The 19,594-nt window shown below is 26.7% G+C and overlaps 1 protein-coding gene across 1 annotated transcript in view; it reads right to left on the reverse strand.

Moving 5' to 3' along the window:
- The window catches only part of LOC100208072 (polypeptide N-acetylgalactosaminyltransferase 13), a 20,165-nt gene extending 3,263 nt beyond the window's left edge, over window positions 1-16,902 (reverse strand). The window contains exons 1-9 of the mRNA XM_065800565.1: window positions 16,650-16,902; window positions 14,651-14,867; window positions 12,365-12,531; window positions 12,047-12,235; window positions 8,049-8,232; window positions 7,161-7,278; window positions 5,334-5,654; window positions 5,058-5,156; window positions 4,822-4,959 (exon numbers count right to left, since the gene is read on the reverse strand). Of these exons, the coding sequence (XP_065656637.1) occupies window positions 4,822-4,959; window positions 5,058-5,156; window positions 5,334-5,654; window positions 7,161-7,278; window positions 8,049-8,232; window positions 12,047-12,235; window positions 12,365-12,531; window positions 14,651-14,867; window positions 16,650-16,806 (1,590 nt within the window). The 5' untranslated portion in view covers window positions 16,807-16,902. The remainder of the gene's footprint in view (window positions 1-4,821; window positions 4,960-5,057; window positions 5,157-5,333; window positions 5,655-7,160; window positions 7,279-8,048; window positions 8,233-12,046; window positions 12,236-12,364; window positions 12,532-14,650; window positions 14,868-16,649) is intronic.
- Window positions 16,903-19,594: the final 2,692 nt, after the last annotated feature.

Here is a 19,594-nt window from a genome sequence, read left to right on the forward strand (position 1 = left end):
AGTATTCGATGGATTATGTTAGTGTAGTAGTATTCGATGGATATGAAAATTCTACAAAAGACGCTACGTGTATAAAGCTGGATCTTTATCACAATTTGCAGTTGAAATACATAAAAGCAATCCTTGTCCGTCTGATAGAAGTAAATTTTTCTCTAACTACGCCAACAAAAAATCATTTATCCGAATTCTAGAAGTTAGATTAAGAGAAAGAGGTTTTACTGTGTATGTGTGTCATTCTGACGCAGATACTACAATCGTTAAAATTGCACTTAACTTTTCCAAAACAGAGCCCGCCACAATATTTGCTGATGACAGCGATATTCTTTGCCTCTTATTACACCACTGTAAATCAGTTGAATCTTTACACAAAATATATTTAACAAGTATGACAAAAAGAGTTGATTGCCAGCGTGAATGTTATGACATTGATCAGATTATTGGCAGTACAGCAGAACATGTCATTAACAATATTCTTTTTGCGCACGCATTTACAGGTTGTGATACAACATCAGCAAATCACAATTTTGGAAAGACTTCAATTTTTAGAAAGCTTGAAGCCAAAGACTTGTACAATGCAGCAAATATTTTTTACCATGATGATAAATCGCCTGATGAGATTGGAAATGCATCAATTCGTTTCTTTCAGCTGCTACATTCCTCAACATCAAATCTACAACAAATACGAAAGCAAAAGTACGAGGAAATGATAAACTCAGATCAAGCTCACATAGACCCTTCTGTTCTTCCACCATCTCCTAGAGCTGCTTACTACCATGGATTGAGAGTATATCATCAAGTGCGTATTTGGAGATGTCTAAGTGAAATTGATCTTGACCCACTTAATTGGGGATGGAAATTAAATGGCTTTATGTACTCACCAATAGCGACAGATGAAAACGCAGGTCCAGAGGATATCCTAAAGGTTGTTCGATGTGGGTGTAAAAACTCCTGTTCGAGTCGATGTTCCTGCAGAAAGATGGGACTTCACTGCACTTCATCGTGTGCTACCTGTCACGGGATTAACTGTACAAATATTGAAAAAGTTGACGAAGAAAATGAACCAGCCCATGACCGTCACTTCTCAGATGTTTTTACATAAATTTTGATTTAATCAGAATAAGTAAGATAAACTTAATGCATAAAGATAACTTCTTTGTAAATATTTTTTAACATGCTCTTGGTAACATTACAGAATAATTACGTTTAACAGTATTTTATATATTTTGAATATATTTGTTTTGTAAACACATCTTTAAGTCAAATTTTCAAAAAATTGGCTAAAGTAGCGTCCCCCTCTGCCTTTATACCGTACTTTTAGTTATTATTATTTCGCTTTCAGTTCATTAAACCAACTACTAATACTTAGGAGTAATAAATATAAAAATATATTACATTTACTTGCTTAAATTATAAATTCTTTTAGTAAAAAAACGTCAATTTTGGAGCTTTTCTGCTAATCTTTATGACGTCACAACTTTTTTTCCCCAAAATAAAAAAAATTACCAATTACTCATTTAAAAGAGGAAAAAATAAGCTTTCCAACGATATATAACATGTCTTAATACTAATTTTTTCTAGGTTAAGACTAAATTCTACCGGACTATAAAGAAATGTTGTTCCAAGAATTCTGGACAACTTGCCATAACTCCTGCTGATTTTTTGGTTTTTGACTATAAACTGCCTCTTTTACATCTGTCCAAAGGTTTTCGATCGGATTGAGATCCCGTGACTGTGCAGGCCAATCCATAACTGCAACCCTATTCTCAATGAACCAACTTTTTACCCTGCAACTGGTATGCTTTGGATCGTTGTCCTGCATATAAACCCATCTTAGGGGCATATCTTCTTCTGCATAGGGCAACATGGTTTTTTGTAATATTTGAAGGTATATGCCTTGGTCCATAATACCATCAATCTTATAGATTGGCCCTATGCCATAATAAGAAAAACAACCCCAAATTTTTATTTTTGCTCCGCCATGTTTTACAGTTTTTATGGTGTATTGCGGTTTGTATGCAGAGTTAGGTGGCCTCCTTACATACATCCACTTGACCCAAATAAAACAATTTTGTTTTCATTGAACCACAAAATATTACGCCATTTTGAAACAGGCCAATCTGCATGCGTTTTTGCAAAATGTAATCTTGCTACCACATGCCTTTTTTTCAAAAGGGGAACTTTTCTTGGGCTTCTGGCGACTAACTTTCTTTGTACTAACCGCCTACATACTGTTCTCGAAGAAACGCTTAAATTTAAATCTTTAATATGGCGGGAAGTTGCAAAAGGATTGGCAACAGCAGCACGTTTTATCAATCTGTCTTCATGTTCAGTTGTTTTTTATTTTCGGCCCCTTGTTTCACCTACATTTTTCCATTTTAGAGCATTTCTAATCATCATAGGAGAACAACTTAATGTCTCTTGAATAAACTTGTATTGTTTTCCCTTCTTGTTTTAATTTAATAATTAGTTGTCTCTTTTCTGCACTACAATGCTTTGCACGACCCATAATTTCTATTTATAAAATAAATTTATACCATTATTTTATATACTTCATTAAATTAACACTAAAATTAATCTCACCTTTAATTAGTCTTACTAAAACCAAATAAACAAAAAACTAATATAAATAAATTGATAGGAAACAACAGATATGTTATTCTAACCTACAAATCTAGATATGTTCGTATATAAAATTTGGGACTTCCCTAAAGTAATTTGAACAGTGTTACCAACATTTTTTACTCCCATTTCATTATTCAGTGTTTGTATTACTGTTATGCCAAAAATTATTAATTTATATTTAAATCTACATAAAATTATTATCACAAATCATTGTTTTACGAGCCACTACTATTATTTTGTCCACAACTGTATATATATATATATATATATATATATATATATATATATATATATATATATATATATATATATATATATATATATATATATATATATATATATATACACACACACACACTGCCGTTCACGGAAGTTTAGACAATGGAGATTTTTTCAAAAAAGCAATATTAATATGTAATTACATTATAGAATTTTAAATTTATAATAATAAAAATTATATTTTTTATACATTTTCAATATAAAATATATTATTAGTCAGTTTTATGTAATAAAAACTTACAAAAACCATTATCATAATTAAATTTTGTTTTTGTCAAAAAAACCTTTGATTTAATAACTATTCTCGGCATTTTTTCAATTAATTTTCTAATCGTTTCTTTCTGAATATTATTCCATTCCTGTTCTATGTTCCATAAATGAGACTTTGATGTTGGACATACAGTTCTAATATTTCTATCCAGTTCATCCAATAGTAACTCAATGGGGTTGAGGTCTGGGGAGGACAGGTCATTACACATAATACATTTTCAACTTTTTTTGATTCTAAATAATTTCTACATAATAATGCAGTATGTTTAGGGTCATCATGCATCAGAATAAAATTATCTCTGATTAATCGAAGTCCCGAAGGGATCACACTTTTCTCCAGGATATCTCTATAATGTTCTTTTCTCATTATACCATCAATTTTACGCCAATCTCCCACTCCATCCAGAGAGAAACAACCCCATACTATCACAGAGTCTCCACCATATTTTACTGTTGGAACCAGACATTGAGTTAGCATTTTTTCTTCAGCAGATCTTCTCACGTAAACTCTTTGCCTATTTCTTAAAACTTCAAATTTTGACTCTTTTGGTCCTAAGTACTTGTTTCCATTCATCCATCGTCCAAGTTTTGTGGAACTGTGCCCAACGGAATCTCTTCTGTTGATTACCTTTTCGTAGATATGGTTTTCGGATAGCAACATGACCATGCAAATTAGCTTTTTGCAACCTTCGTTTGATTGTACTGACAAAAACTTTTTTTTCTCAATCACAGTTGAAAATAGCTGTTATTTGTGGAGCAGTTAACATTCGATTATGTTTACTGATAACTTTTATATGTCGATCATCAGTTTTTGCTGCTATGCTAGCCAACTGTTGATTTACTCAGGTTTAATTTTCCAGCTATTTTTCTAACTGTATAGTCTTCTTGAAGCAAAGAGAGTATTTCTGCCCCTTTTTTTTACACTTGGCTTAACTTTAGGCATATTTTTCCAATATTTCGAGTTTACACCAAAAAAAAATAATTTAATTTTACCTTCTGCACTTAAATTCTGAACTTCTGCACTTGAAATTTTTATAACACTAACGCATCATACACAAAATATCTGCATATAAAAGCGCAGTAAACAATAGAAATACTTGTTAAATGATCAACTTAAAAGATTCAAGTCGATAATGTAAAATTCAGGTTCATACGTGAATTTAATATGTTTCTGGGTTCTCTGTTGTTTTTTTTCATATGTTCATGCGTGACCTTGAATATGTTTCTGGGTTCTCTGTTTATTAATTTAAAATGATAAGACTTTTACTTGCGTGTACGATTTATGTTATTTTAATGTATTTACATTAAAATAACTTAATTTAGAATTTTTTTATACAAATTTTATTTAACTTGATTTATTTTTATATAAACATAAATTTTACTAATATAAGTTAATAATTTTATAACGTAATTACATTTTAATATTGTTCTTTTGAATATATATATATATATATATATATATATATATATATATATATATATATATATATATATATAAATAAAATACTATCATTAATTTTATATTATTTCTGTATCGCACTCTATTAACATCATTTCTGTAACACAAAATTTAAACACAATATTTAAAACACAGCAGTACAAAATTTAAAACTTAATTGATTATAAACTAAAAATATAACTAAAAATTACTTTGTCATAAAGAAATTTTTGGTTCCCCCCCATTTCATGACATTTTTCTATGTAAACATTATTCATGTCAGCATATCTGGCATCCAAACATTCTTCTGGATATTGATGAAGTTCATAAATGTATGTCCATCGAAATATCTAAAAATATAAATTAAAAATCTTTATATATTTTTTTATATGCAAAAAAAGTTTTGAGTTGATTATTGAACCTGATTGGTTGGATTTTAAAATCAAACCTGATTTGATTTTTGTTGGCCACATTTTGAAAGTTTTATTTTTCGTCCAGCATTTGCACCATATGTGTCTAAGCATAACTTTGTATGAGTATTTTCAACCTAAAATAATAAATAAATCTTATTTTAAATTTATTACACAACAAAAAAGTTTACTTTAAAAAAAATTAATAAAAACTATCCTACCATTTGTTTTGAAAACTATTTAGTTTCCAGCCTCTACTGCTATTGGTTATTGAGAAAAATTTATAACAGCGAAAACAAATTTAAACAAATTACCTCACCAGAAGCTCTATCAGGTTCGTATCGAGTGCGCACTGTATCATTAGCAACATTCAACAAGTACCATTTAAAACTTTTACATTTATTTCTCTCCCTAACTTTAACACGCTCACTAACGTTTCCTGCATTTTGAGATCGAACCATTGGGTTTCCCCGATACAAAAATTCTTTAAACTCATCCATCCATACTTCAGCAACACGTTTGAAATTTATTAAAGAAGCAAATGGTTTGTTGTAAGTATATGGAACATTTCTACGATAAACATGGCCAACCCGTGAACATGGCATGTTAAGCATTTCTCCACCACACATCCATAACTAAAAATTTTTAGATTAAATTAAGTTGAATTAGATAAGAGTTTGAATTTATCATAAACTTTTGAAACAAATGGAATTAGAATAAATATAATAAATGTGGCAATGCATGTCACACTATAAACAAACTATAAACAACAAAATATAAACCAGTGTATTTATCAGTGTATTTATCAGTGTATCAGTGTATTTATCAGTGTATTTATCAGTGTATTTATCAGTGTATTTATCAGTGTATCAGTGTATTTATCAGTGTATTTATCAGTGTATTCATTTAGGTAAGTGTATCCAGGGTCTTCATAAAATGTGTAAATATGTAGTTTAGCTTTAGGCCATGAAAGGGAAAAATGTTTATTGTAAAGCAAGTTCAAAAAAGATTTTTAAAAACAAGAATAAAGATCTATAGAGGACATTTATCGAGCTTGAAAAGCTTTTGACAGAGTACCAAATAAAGGTAGTGTGGTGGGCTTTAAGGTATTTAGATGTTGAAAAATGACTGGTAACAGTTATTATAGCTATGTATGAAAATGTCACAATTGCAATCAAAACAAAAGATGGAGTGCGTGATGAGTGTTTTGAAGTAAAGATTAGTATTCATAAGGTTTCAGTGCTCAGTAATTTGCTTTTATTGTTTTATTAGAGTCTAGTGTTGTTTTACCTTAAAAGCTATTCAGTGTAGATAAATAATTTTTAAAGGCAGAGACTAAAAAAGAATTAATACTAAAATTCTAGTGTTGGAAAGATGGAATGGAAGCAAAAGGGTTCAGGATAAACATGAATAAAACAAAGCTTATGCATTGTAGTCAAGAATAAGCAAATAGAAAATATTGGAAAGTAGCCATGCGGAGAGTGTAAGAGCATGATTTAAAGCAAACACTAATTTGTACAGTTTGTAAGAAATGAGCTCATAAGATGTAAACAAGATGCTCTTAATATTGTTTGTTTTTAGTGTAAAAAATATGTTTTTGATGAATGCATTAAAGTCAAGAATAAGATTGCAATGGATTAGAAAAGGTTTTAAGAGCAAAAAAAAAAAGTATGCCTAGGTCAAATTCAGAAGATCTTGAAAGAACAGGAAAACTAATGATCAGATGGATGTCGTGTGACTCTAAAAGATAAAAATAAATAATAACTTTAGATAGGGAATAGTGTGTCTGATAGACTCAAAGAAAATTATTTGAACATATAGAGTATAAAAATTCAGCAGTTTCATAAAAAAATTGTTTGAACTATACTATAGTATAGGGTATAAAAATTCAGCAGTCTTATAAGAAAAAGGTTCAGGATAAAAAGGTTAAAGTAAAGGTAGGAAAATTTGGAGAAAGTAAGATGAGATGGAAAAGCTTCAGCTTAAGAAAGATGATGCTCAAAATAAATCAACCAAGCACAAAAACAATCAATGCAAACATGGAAACAAGGATGCTAAATTTATTTTTTAATAAATGTATATTAGAAACATTTTAGAAATAAAATAAACAAATTATAAATACTAAAAATAAAAATAAATACTTTAAAAGAGATTTCATATTGTTCACCACCCCAAACATACATTCCTGGATCATATTTTCCTAACTCTTCCCAAAACTTTTTTGAGATGGCAAACAAGCCACCAGCCATTACAGGTGATCTAAAAACAACTCAGATTAAAAAAAGTCAACACTAATATTTTGATAATATTCACAGATTACATTTAAATTTATCAAAATAAAAAAAAAAATTAAGAAATATCAAAATTATGGATTCTTAAATTATAGTTTGTTAATAATAATTGATCAAATTAAAAGTTTAAACAAAAAAAAAAAAAGTTGATAGATCTTCAGTTTAACAGTATTTAATAAGTTTGATAGTTAATAATTTTATTTTGATTGAATGATGGAGATTAAACTTACTTATAAAATCGTAGATAAAGGTAGTTTAAGATTAAACTAACTTATGATTAGGGATGTACCAGAATTCTGGCCGGAATTTGTGTCTTTTAGACCAATTCGCTTCTGGCTGGAACTAAAATTTTTTCTTTCTTTTATTTTAATGACATGTGACACAGGCTGTGTAAATAAATTAAAAAACCATTATCCTACAGAGCAATGAAGAACTATAGGTAAACCTAGGTAAAAATAAAAATGAAATTTTATTTGCAGAAATAGTAGCACTGCAAATACATTTGTAAAAATTACATTTGTATTTTTTACCTATGCTTACCTATAATTCTTGATTGCTCTGTAGGATAATGATTTTTTGATTTATTTCCACAGCCTGTCACATGTCATAAAAAAAAAGTAAAAAAATTTTTTAATTCTAGCCAGAAGCGAATTGATCTAAAAGACACAAATTCTGGCCAGAATTCCAGTACATCCCTACTTATGATTAATCTTACTCATTCACACTAACAATGATTACCTAACACCTTCAGTAACAGATTTTCGGGCTGCCTTCTGAAGTTCTGTGATTCCTCTCTCTTTATAATCAAATCTCCAGTTAAAAGTTCCACGAATGTAAGGATCAACACCGCGATAATAAAATGAATCATGATCGATGAAATCAACTGTTGGACAAGTTACACACCTATAATTCTTTTCTATTTCTAAATCAAAAAAAAAAAAAAAAAGTTGAAAAAAGTATAACAACAAATGGTTCAAAAAAAATACTTTTTCATTACCAGTTTTTTGAATTAAAAATTCCCTTACTGGGATACTGGTAAATACTGGTAATCTTGCACATTTTAAAAAATTATTTAGAAATGCACAATATTATGAATAAAAACGATTTTTCAAATTTTTTTCTTTTAGCGGAACTATACTGTGATTTCTAATACTGAGTTCAAGGTTTGTTTTGCTCTAAACTAGCAATATCTTCCTCATCATTTGGAAAATATTCTGGTTCTGATGTAAAAATGATTTTCACTAATTAACTTTCATACTTTTTTTATTATAAATGCTCCATCTGTTGTAATTGAAACAATTTTGTCCAATACCAAATGTTTTATTTTTTTCTAAAGATTCCAAAAATTTACAGTCATAGCGATAGTTGAACCACCTGATACATCTTGATTAGTTTGCATCCTCAGACATTCAGTTTTAAGAGAGTTTTTTAGTTTTTAGAGACTGAGACCTTTTGGAGTATTTTCTTTGTGTATTCATTTGCAGTTTTTCAAAGTATACTAGGAGACTTTTAAAAATAGGAGACTTATAAATTTTAGTAAAGCCCTTAACACTTTAAAGTACTTTAACAAAAAACTCAACAATTTGTAAACAAATAGTAAAGTATCTGTGATTACCACAAATTTAATTACCGATAAAGAAATTATGCATTTCAATTTGATTTTTTTAATATTATTCACCTCCCGAAGGCAGAGAAGGCCTTGACAGAGATGTTGACAAAGACAACAGTTGAGGAGACTATATTATTGTGGTTACACAATAAAGTAGTTCACAGATTACAAAATGTATATATTTTCTTTTCTGTAAATAAGTTTTTTTTTATGTTAACGTTTACTTTATTTAGACAGTATATGCTGTCTTTAAAAAAGCACATAATAAAAAATGTTTTTAAAATAGTTAAAATGTTCAAAAAATTTAGCCATTATGAGAAAATTTTCCAAAACTGTTGTGTTTTCAAAAGAACAAGCATCATTACATGAGATTTATAAAGAAAAAGTTTAAAAAGAATTTGATACTTAAATTATGAATAAAAAAATTTAAGTATCATAAATAAGCCCAGAAAAAATAAACTGTTTGGATTAGCCCAGTATTACCCTATAACAATAATTACTTATTAAAACAAAATAAAGAGAAATGTAGATAAGTTACATTTGTTAAATAAAAAATATAATTTCATTTTATTAAAATACTTTAAGCAAAAACTAATAAAATTAATAAATTAAAAATATATATATATATATATATATATATATATATATATATATATATATATATATATATATATATATATATACACAGGGTGTTAGCCAGAAAAAAAATTCATACAGCGTTTTAGCAAAATTGGGAATTTAGGTGCAGTTAAAAAAAAAAAAAGGTCATTACATTCTGACATTTAAAAAAGTAGATACAATTTTTTAGATACAATTAAGTTTCAATGAAAAATTTTTATTTTTGCTGGGTTATTCATAGGAATATTTTTCTATTTTATTTTTCAGGAACATTTTTATATTTTATAAATGTTTAATTATAATTATTCAACTTGTTTCATTTTGAGCAATTTTCGTCAGTTTTCATTTTTAAATTGCTTCTCTCCTTTGTTTAATACTGTTGAGAGAAAACTAGAACAGAAGACAATTGTTTGCAGTTTTAATGAATGAATTAATAAATTTATTTATTGAAACTTTGATCTATTTTAATTGCGTAAATCGCTTTTAAATACAGTTTTAAAAGGTTTAAACGATTAGTTACATATATTGTCTTCTTTTATTTTTATTTTCATTTTTAAATTATAAATTTTAAAAAAATGCTAAATAGTATTTAATTTTTAACAAAACATTTTTGACGATTTCCAAGATCCTCTTGTAACTTTTTAACTTGCTAAAACAATTTTTTAACGACAGTCGATAAAAAAAACTATACACTATACTTAGGAATGCCAGATTTTTACGGCTTTTACGAAGGAAAACACTAAAAAAAAAATTATTACAGGTTTGTAAAATCCAGACGTTTGACAACCCTAATTATATAGAAAGATTTCGAATATATCAGATTTAAAATACTTAGTATTTTAAAACGAAAAGTTTTAAAATAGTTAAAAAATTTTTAACTTTCTTACATAGATAATCGTATTATTGTTCTCATATTTTATATTACAATTTTTATCTTAAGATTATTTCAAATAGTAAAAAACTTATTTAAATCGATAGCTTTTAAATGAAAGTTAAATTAAAGTTTCCGAAATTTTAATAACTTTTAATTGAAAAACTTGGTTGGCTCGCTAATTTCCATCAAATATAATGCTACTTTTATTTAAATACTCGGTGTAGTAAAGGCGATTTACAAATTATTCGAACTTATTTATTTGAAATTAGCATGATTTTATAAGCGTATTATGTCCAAACAAAAGCTTTAGACGCTATATTTTTTTCGCTTCAGGTTTTTTTAATATTTGAAGAATTTTTCTCTTTTTTATATAATTTTCTAATCCTTTTTACTACGCCTAATTGTGAATACAAAGAATACCATTTTGGAGCCTTTAAATCACTTTCGCTCATCGGCATCAACATGAATTTAGTTAAAATCTTTTGAAAAAGTGCCTTAATTTACTATAGATCCTAGTTCTAATGGTTTCTGACCTATTAGCTTTATATAGTTGTCAAAATACAATATTTCTATTAATTTTTACAAAAAATACAAGAATTCCGACCAAAAAAGAACTTGCAATCAAGAAAAAGCGCCAATAAACATTAAAAGTTTTTAATCTATGATGTTCATTTTACCTAAAAATCGTATTTATTTAAAATCGTATTTATTTAAAATCTTATACAAATTTGGACAAGCGAATTAGAATTTTAAGAAGATTTAGAAAAAAAAAATCTACAATCTGGGTTTTTTCGCTTCAAATATTTATATTTTATGATACCGCAAAATTTATTGTTTTGTTTTTTCCGTTTTTTCATGATTCACAGACCTGATCATTTAACGGAAATATGTAGTAGTCAACAAAATATCATACAGACGCTATAGTATTTTAAAATTGCCTTAACTACACCGAGTAAGTAACAAAGAAATTTAAGGGGCAGATCGATTTTTTCATTAAATTAAAAAAATTAATTATTGTAATTATTGTAAACATTGGTTAATAATTAATAATATTATAATATTATTTAATTATCTTCTTTTATGTTTTACGCAAATATAACATTATATAATACGTTTCATTGCAAGTTTTATTTTTAATTTTTTTTTTGTTTTCGGTTTACTTTCCCAGCTAACTTATTTTACCGAAATTATTAATAAATCTTTTAATATATAAATGACGACACCTTTTTTTCACTTTAAAAAATCGATCTTAATTCTTAATTGATTAACTTAATTCATTTCCTTGTTGCGCATACTAATTGCATTTTTTACTAGTCTAGCGCAACAATTTAAATCTAAGACTGATTTCATTTTTTTTTTACCATGATCTTAAAAACCTTTGGGAATTTTAAACCAATTAGGAAACCGCGTTATAAACGGCGCCATCAGGCTGGTTAACACCCTGATATATATATATATATATATATATATATATATATATATATATAATATATATATATATATATATATATATATATATATTTATGACAATTGAAAAAAATTATTTTTGAAACTTAAAAGTTTGAAACTTCAATTTTTTAAAAAACAATCAAAACTCACAATAACTACTTAAATAAAAATTATTTTGAAAGTTACCAGAAACAAGTGGAGGTAACCAGCCTACATTTGCTTCACAATGTGAATCAAGAAAAATAATGATGTCACCACTTGCATGATTAGCACCATGTACACGAGCACGAATTAAACCTTCACGCTCACTGGTGCGCACAAGCTTTATTTTTGGATATGAAATAATATAATCCTCCAATTGCTTCTTTAAATGCTCTGATAATAAGAAAATTATTAATAAACTGAAACATATCTAATGAAAGTTGATATTCGGTCACATGATTATAAAATTTATAGGTGTTATTAAATGTTAAAAAAGCAATGAAAAATGAATATTTACCTCACCTTTTTGACTGTAGTCATCACATAGAATAATCTCATGTAACAGCTTAGATGGGGAACGATTAAGTACAGAATGAACTGTACGAAGTAGAGTTGACCAACCTTCATTGTGGAAAATAATAACAACACTAACAGTTGGTAAACGTGATTGGTACTTGGTTATTTTACACCTAAAGGCGGAAGTAATATTTGTTGAAGATAGCCAATTATTGTTTTTAATAATGTATAATCTATAATGTGATTTTAAAACTGATTTTAACTGATTTATTCAGGTTTTGCTTTTTTTTTTCCAGATTACATTTATGATTGGTTAACATAATTAATTAGGTAATTATAAGTTAGGGTTTATTAAAAACTTTGCAGTGTTTTGTTGATTTTTCAACTGTACATATTTTATTCTGATTTATTCTCTTGAGTTTATTATCCTAAAAACATTAATTTAACTTTTTTTAATGTTTCTGTAAGCTTATTACATTGGTTGTTGAATTTATTTTTTTCAATAATTATATTTTTTGGTATTGCATTCACAACTCTTCTTATTTTACAATGGTGGTTTATATTACAAAAGTGGTTTATATTACAATGGTGGTTTAGTTTAGTTTTTGAGGATTTTATTGAACCTTTTATACATTGTTTGTTATTATTATTTTTTTAAATTTATTTTTGTTTTTAAACCAATTTTAAAAAAGTGGTATAGTTATTTTTGGTTAATTTATGAAGATTTATAGGTTTATTATTAGTATTCTATGTTGTTGTCTGTTGTTCTTGTTTTTAGTTTTTAAACCTTAGTTTTTAATGTATAACTTTTTAGATAGTATTTTGATATTTTTAGCATCTATAAATTTGTTTAAGCTATATATTAACAATGAAATTAGTGACAATAAAATGATTTGGGTATACTGAAATTTCTCTTTATTATAAAGTTTGTTCTTATTAAATTTTTTTGTTTGTTTGTATTGCTTATTAAAGCTTTTATAAAATAACAAAATATGTAACGCTATTTTGGAAATTGTGAAGCAAATATTTCAAAAAACCAATAAAAACTGATAATGAGCATAGTTCACATAAAGAAAAAGTTTAAAATAAAAAACTTTATATATAATATTAATATTATATATATATTTTTCTGCTGATTTATAGCAAAATATTAACATATATTCAGGTATAGATAGGGAAAAATAGAAACATATTAACAGACAGGTAAGGGTACGAGAAGGTAGTATCTATATATAAAATTTATGTAAGACTATCGATACTTTTTCCAACATATTGCTCGATCTAATTTTACGCCACCTATTAAGCATGCATATCTTAACTCCATTTTTGGCAAAATTGACTTTTTTGGCCTAAAATACTCCTTAAGTGCACCAAAGTCATTTCACAAAGTATGGAACCAAAATTGATTTTGGAGAAACATCGTTGCTGCAAAACAAAACTATCCAAAAACAATTTTGTCTAATTAAGAAGATCAAACGCAGTGATGAATCAAAAACTTTTAATACCTTTTTCTCAGAACAGCAAAAACGGACTTAAGATAGTCTTGTTTTGCAGTGACGATATAAAGTTAAATACAACATTTACTTATAAAAATTTTTGTGCATAAGAGACTCATGGATGAAGTTAAAGAGAAAGTTTATTTAAAAGTATTTTTACCATTAAGTTAACATGAGATTAATAGTATGTTTCAAAATATGATTATGATTGCCAAAATATTTAGACTAACCAGCCTAATGATGATGATGATGACGATAAAAGGAATATAAACATTAGACTAAATAATGATGTAGAGACATGTAAACATAACACATGTAATACATAATAAATATCAAGTTGTGATAATGATGATAAATATTGTGAATAATTGTGAAAAAACGATGATATACAAAATAATGATAATAAAAATTGTGATGATGATGATGATGATAATGATGATAGAAGGATAAACACGATGGGTAGGAAATGATTGCTAAATCATGACGTAAAGACATAAAACACGCAAATGTTTTTAACAACTAAAGTTATTATCAGTAACAAGTAACTTGATCACTTACAAGATTCTCTAAAAAAATGTTAATGGAATGTTGAATCAGTTGTAAACTGGAGGTAATTATTATCAAGGAGTTAATTGAGATAACATAAAAATTTCAAAACTTACAAACCTACATAAAAATAATTTACTTTTAATTTTTAAACACATGCACACACATAATCACATTCACAAAAAGAAGGTAATAAATTTTATATGCAATTTACTCAATAAAAAAAAACCAAAACTATAAAAATGATTACTCTTGGGGTCGAGGATCTGGTAATGATCGATTAAAAGATATCTTATCACTGGTAAATTGATTAAACCCATAAAGAGTATATGCTTGATTTCGTTTTCCATAATCTTCAGAAGATGTTACAACAGCAATACCTTGTTCACCTGGACTAGACTGATCAGAAATACCAGTAGGCTCATCCCAGACAACTAATTCATTTTTGACATGTTTATAATTGTATACTAAACCAAACAAAATTATTAAATAACAAGCTTAACTTAAAACCTATATATATATATATATATATATATATATATATATATATATATATATATATATATATATATATATATATATATATATATATATATATATATATATATATACATGATAAATATCAAGTTGTGAAAATTAAATTGATAATTTTATTTAAAAAATAAAATCAATGATGTCATTCATAGGAATAGAATGTGCTTGAATAAATTACCAAGTCTGTAGATTATGGTGTATATTATAAAGACGTTTTGGCCTACAACAAAACGGAGAAGGCGAGCTTCAACTAAAACAAAAAAGTTATTTTTTCTTGGTATGCATTTATTTTTTTGTTTAAATCAAAAAAAATTTACCGCAAACGTTTTTTTCAAACGCTGATATTAGAGACCTGTCTGATGTTTAAAGGCCTTATGCAATCTCTAAAACACTTTAAATCACCTCAAAATTATACCAAATTTTAGTTTTATTAGAACGATAAGAATAGGTTCCAATGTACACTTTTATATATATATATATATATATATATATATATATATATATATATATATATATATATATATATATATATATATATGCAACATTAAAAAAAAATTTAATACCATAATCAAAACAATTTTATTCTGGAAATCGAGCTGGAAACTTTAATTTATTGTTGGTCAAACTTTTTAATTTTTTTATAAAGAAAATTTCAAGAAATTAGCAAAAGAACATTTGCAATTTTCATGTAACGCAAGTTAAAAAATACATAATAAAGTTATGTTTATCCAAAAGCTTCACCAAAAAACACAATTTTTAAAATAATATATGTGTTGATACTAAATCTTACATTTTTTCATTTGAAGTTTTTGAATAAAGATGCTTAGCTTAAGTACATTTTAATTTTGAACTTTTTGAACTTGTATAATCTAAGTTAAAACTAAGAGAATTGACCTAAATACCTAGAGTACACTTTTTAAAAATGTTTTTATTATTTGAAAATTTGAAAAATTTTATTCTAATTTAATTAATTATTCAAAAAATGTTTGTTGTTTTGCCTCTATACTTTCAGTTGAGAGCTTAATAATAACTTTACGAATCTGCAAAGTTTTTTCTGTTGTAAAATATTTGGTTTGAATATTAAATGTACTTACCGCTGAGTTTATTAAACAAATTATGCAATTAGACAACTAGGTTGGGCATTAGGTTGGGTTTTTCCCTTTTATAAAATGTTTGTGTTACATTTGGCATTTTAGTTCAACTGGTTTTTTGAAAATAATAATTGTAATTAAACAAAAGAATAATGCTTTTCAACGTTGTTTCATTTTTATTTCCATTAAAACTTTTTTTTTTTCATTTACTGTAAAATTTATTTGCACTATTTCTATTTATAAAAGTTTAAAAATAATCATTTTTATATATAGATTATTGGTTTAAATTTATTTTTAAAATGTTCTTTATTTTTTAAAAAAGATTTATATATATATATATATATCTATATATATATATCTATATATATATATATATATATATATATATATATATATATATATATATATATATATATATATATATATATATATATATATATCTATATATATATATATATATATATATATATATATATATACATTTTTCCTAATTCGGAGGGTTGATATGTATTTATTTGTATATGTTGAAAAGTATTTTGTTTACATATGAACACAAAAACAAGTTACTTTTATAATTATAAAAAAAATTAAAATTATTGAACCAACTAAATAAATTAATCTTACCTTCATTAAACAGATTTTCAGAGTCATATCTTATAATAGGGAGTTGATTTTGATTTTCTTCTCTTGTTGAAAACTTAAGGGTAATAAGTATGCAAATGAAAGAGAAAACAATGCAAAGCAAAACAGGCTTCAACTTCCATTGCAAAGCTTTTGACATCTCATAAAGATGAGTTGGGCATCTTATATAGATGAATCAGACATCTCATAAAGTAATTTTATTAAACTACTTCATATTTTAATTTTATTCTAAATTTAAAAGATATTAATGCAGAGGAATTTAAATTTAAACATTTAAAATAAAAAAAAAAATATTTTTTTCTTATAAAACATTCAATGAAAATTTTTTAATTAAATTAAAAGAAAATAATAATAACTTAGAGGAAAACATGTGATCAACTTTATCAAGTTTTAGGAATAAATAAAAAATCTTCAAGATAACAAAGTGTCTAGAGAAAACACTGATTATTTTCACAACTTTAGATTTTATTTACGAGTTTGATTTGGAGACAATAATTATAATCATTATAAGTAAACAAACAAAAAATATCTTTAGTGATAATATAAGTATAATCCAGCATTAATTGATGCATATGCATATATTGCCTACTTAAGTATGCATAAAATACATTTGAATATGCATAAAACATCACTAATGTCATACTAAAATAAGAAAATGTGTGTGAGGGCTAGCATGGGGGTAGGGCTTATATACATGCATCAACTGTAGGTTTGTATCTACACATACAGGGGATCTACTATAGCAAAAAAAAAATTTTTCTTTCTTCTCAGAAGATTAATAAGTGTATTTCAAAATTTTAGATAAAACTTATTAGTACTTTGCAACTCTAAATATGTATACACCTTGTACAGAAAGTTTATACGCACTTGTTTTTTAAACGTATATATAACTTTTAAGGAATGATAACCTGATAAATTGATGAGATGTACTCTGTATTTCTATGTTTATTTATACCATGGCTATAATTCATTAACTTAGAGGAAAAAAAGAGAGTGATGTAAAAATTAAGGGAGCCATTAATTCCATTCAATTTTTTAAAATCAAGTTTAAACGCACTTTGATCTGACAGCACTCTATGAAAACATGCTTTACACACTAATCAGATGCAACCCAAAAGCAGGAGTATTAGCTTCAAATGCAGAAATCAATTGTTTGCTGGTAGACAAAACAGTTTGTTGAACTACAATAAGAAAGTTGCTATGCAAGAAAGAACCAAATTCATTTCATGGTGTAAGAAAGTGTTTGTTGATGTTAACCGATGGACTAAGACAAAAAAAATGATGCAAAGAGCATTTAAATTATTCAGTGAAATAATGGAAAATGATTATCTTTAGCAATGAGACAAATTTCAAAATTAATAACAGGAAAAACAAGAGATTTGTTTGTCGCAAAAATACAGAAAAATATTTGAAGCAAGTCGTATTCAAAAAGGTGGTGGTTCCATCTTCATACAGGGATGTATATCAGACTCAGGTGTTGGCTGTCATAAAATATACAAAGGAAGACTAAACCAGTATGAGTATCATGATATTTTAGAGAGTGCGCTTATTCCTAGTCGCAATTTGTTCCAGGCTGATCAAAACTGGTAACTTCAACAAGACGATACACCATGTCATACTCCAGCTTCATGTCATGCTCCAGCGCACTCAATCACTGAACGCGGTAGTGGTGTAGTGGTAGTGCGCTCGCTTTATAAGCGAGAGGTTCCGAGTTCGATCCCCACCACGTCCCTGGTAGTACCGCGCTCAACTTGTTTCTCCGCGCAGCGGCCTTGTTCGTCAAGGTTTGTGTTTCAGAGTTATAGAGTTGAGAGAGGGTTATAACCACAATTAAGTAGCCTCCTCATCTGTAGTGGCCTTCTGGGCCTTGGGGAGGTGAAATAACAAAAAAAAAAAAATTTCCTGACAGTAATATTTGACTCATACCTAGGCCAGAATGATCACTTGACTTAATCCCATTAAAAAAATAAAATGGAGATCGATTATCAACTAACAACAAAAAAAAAATAACTAGTCACAAAATGCTAAAACAAGAACTGACCAAACTGTGGCTCGAAATACCATTCAAGATGTTTGAAAACTCAATTGAATCAATACTAAGGTGAATACAACCATCTATTAAAAAAAATGGGAGTCATATTCCATATTAATATATTTAGATTAAAAAAAATTGTAGGTGCGCTTAAACTTTATTGCACTTTTTCTTCTGTAATTTTTTAATTACTTAAGTTTAATAATAAATTTCAGAAAAGATTTTGTTTTTTTAATTCGAAGTTGGTTTTTTTTTTAAAATTAATAATCAGCTAAGAAAAAAAAAAAAAAAAAGAAAAACCTGGACCCTGTCTCATGTTTTCTCTTTGACTCCTCTATACTTACCTTGACTCTTAAAAAAACAAGTGCGTTAAAACTTTCTGTATAAGGTGTATATACCTAAATATGTAGGTATATATATAAATAAATATATACCCATGCTTACAGGGACATTATATTTTATACCCATAAAAAACTTTTTGTTTACTCTTTTTTTTTTTTTTTCATACATAATTCAAATTTAATATTTTGCAATATAAAAATTTTTTTATATCTGTTTTTGTTATTTTTATTTAATTATTATATATTATAATAATTAAATAAAAATAACATTTTTTTTTCATTTACTTACAAAAATGATTATTTACAGAAATATAACAATATTTACACCTAACCCTGCTCCAACACAAACCCTCAGTTAATGTAGCAGCACCGCCTTGCATGTTCTACCTATTTGTCTGTCGATGCATGTACTTTTCACTTTTTGTAAAAGTTATTCATGGAGACTGTTTTTTTTGTAAAAGAATATTTACAAAGAAAAAACATTAACTGGTACACAAAAATGTTAACGTTAATATTTTTTACCCCGTAAGTATGTTTTTTAATAAACATGTCCT

This window comes from Hydra vulgaris, chromosome 06 (assembly GCF_038396675.1).
Source record: "Hydra vulgaris chromosome 06, alternate assembly HydraT2T_AEP".
In the NCBI taxonomy this organism is placed as follows: Eukaryota; Metazoa; Cnidaria; class Hydrozoa; order Anthoathecata; family Hydridae; genus Hydra; species Hydra vulgaris.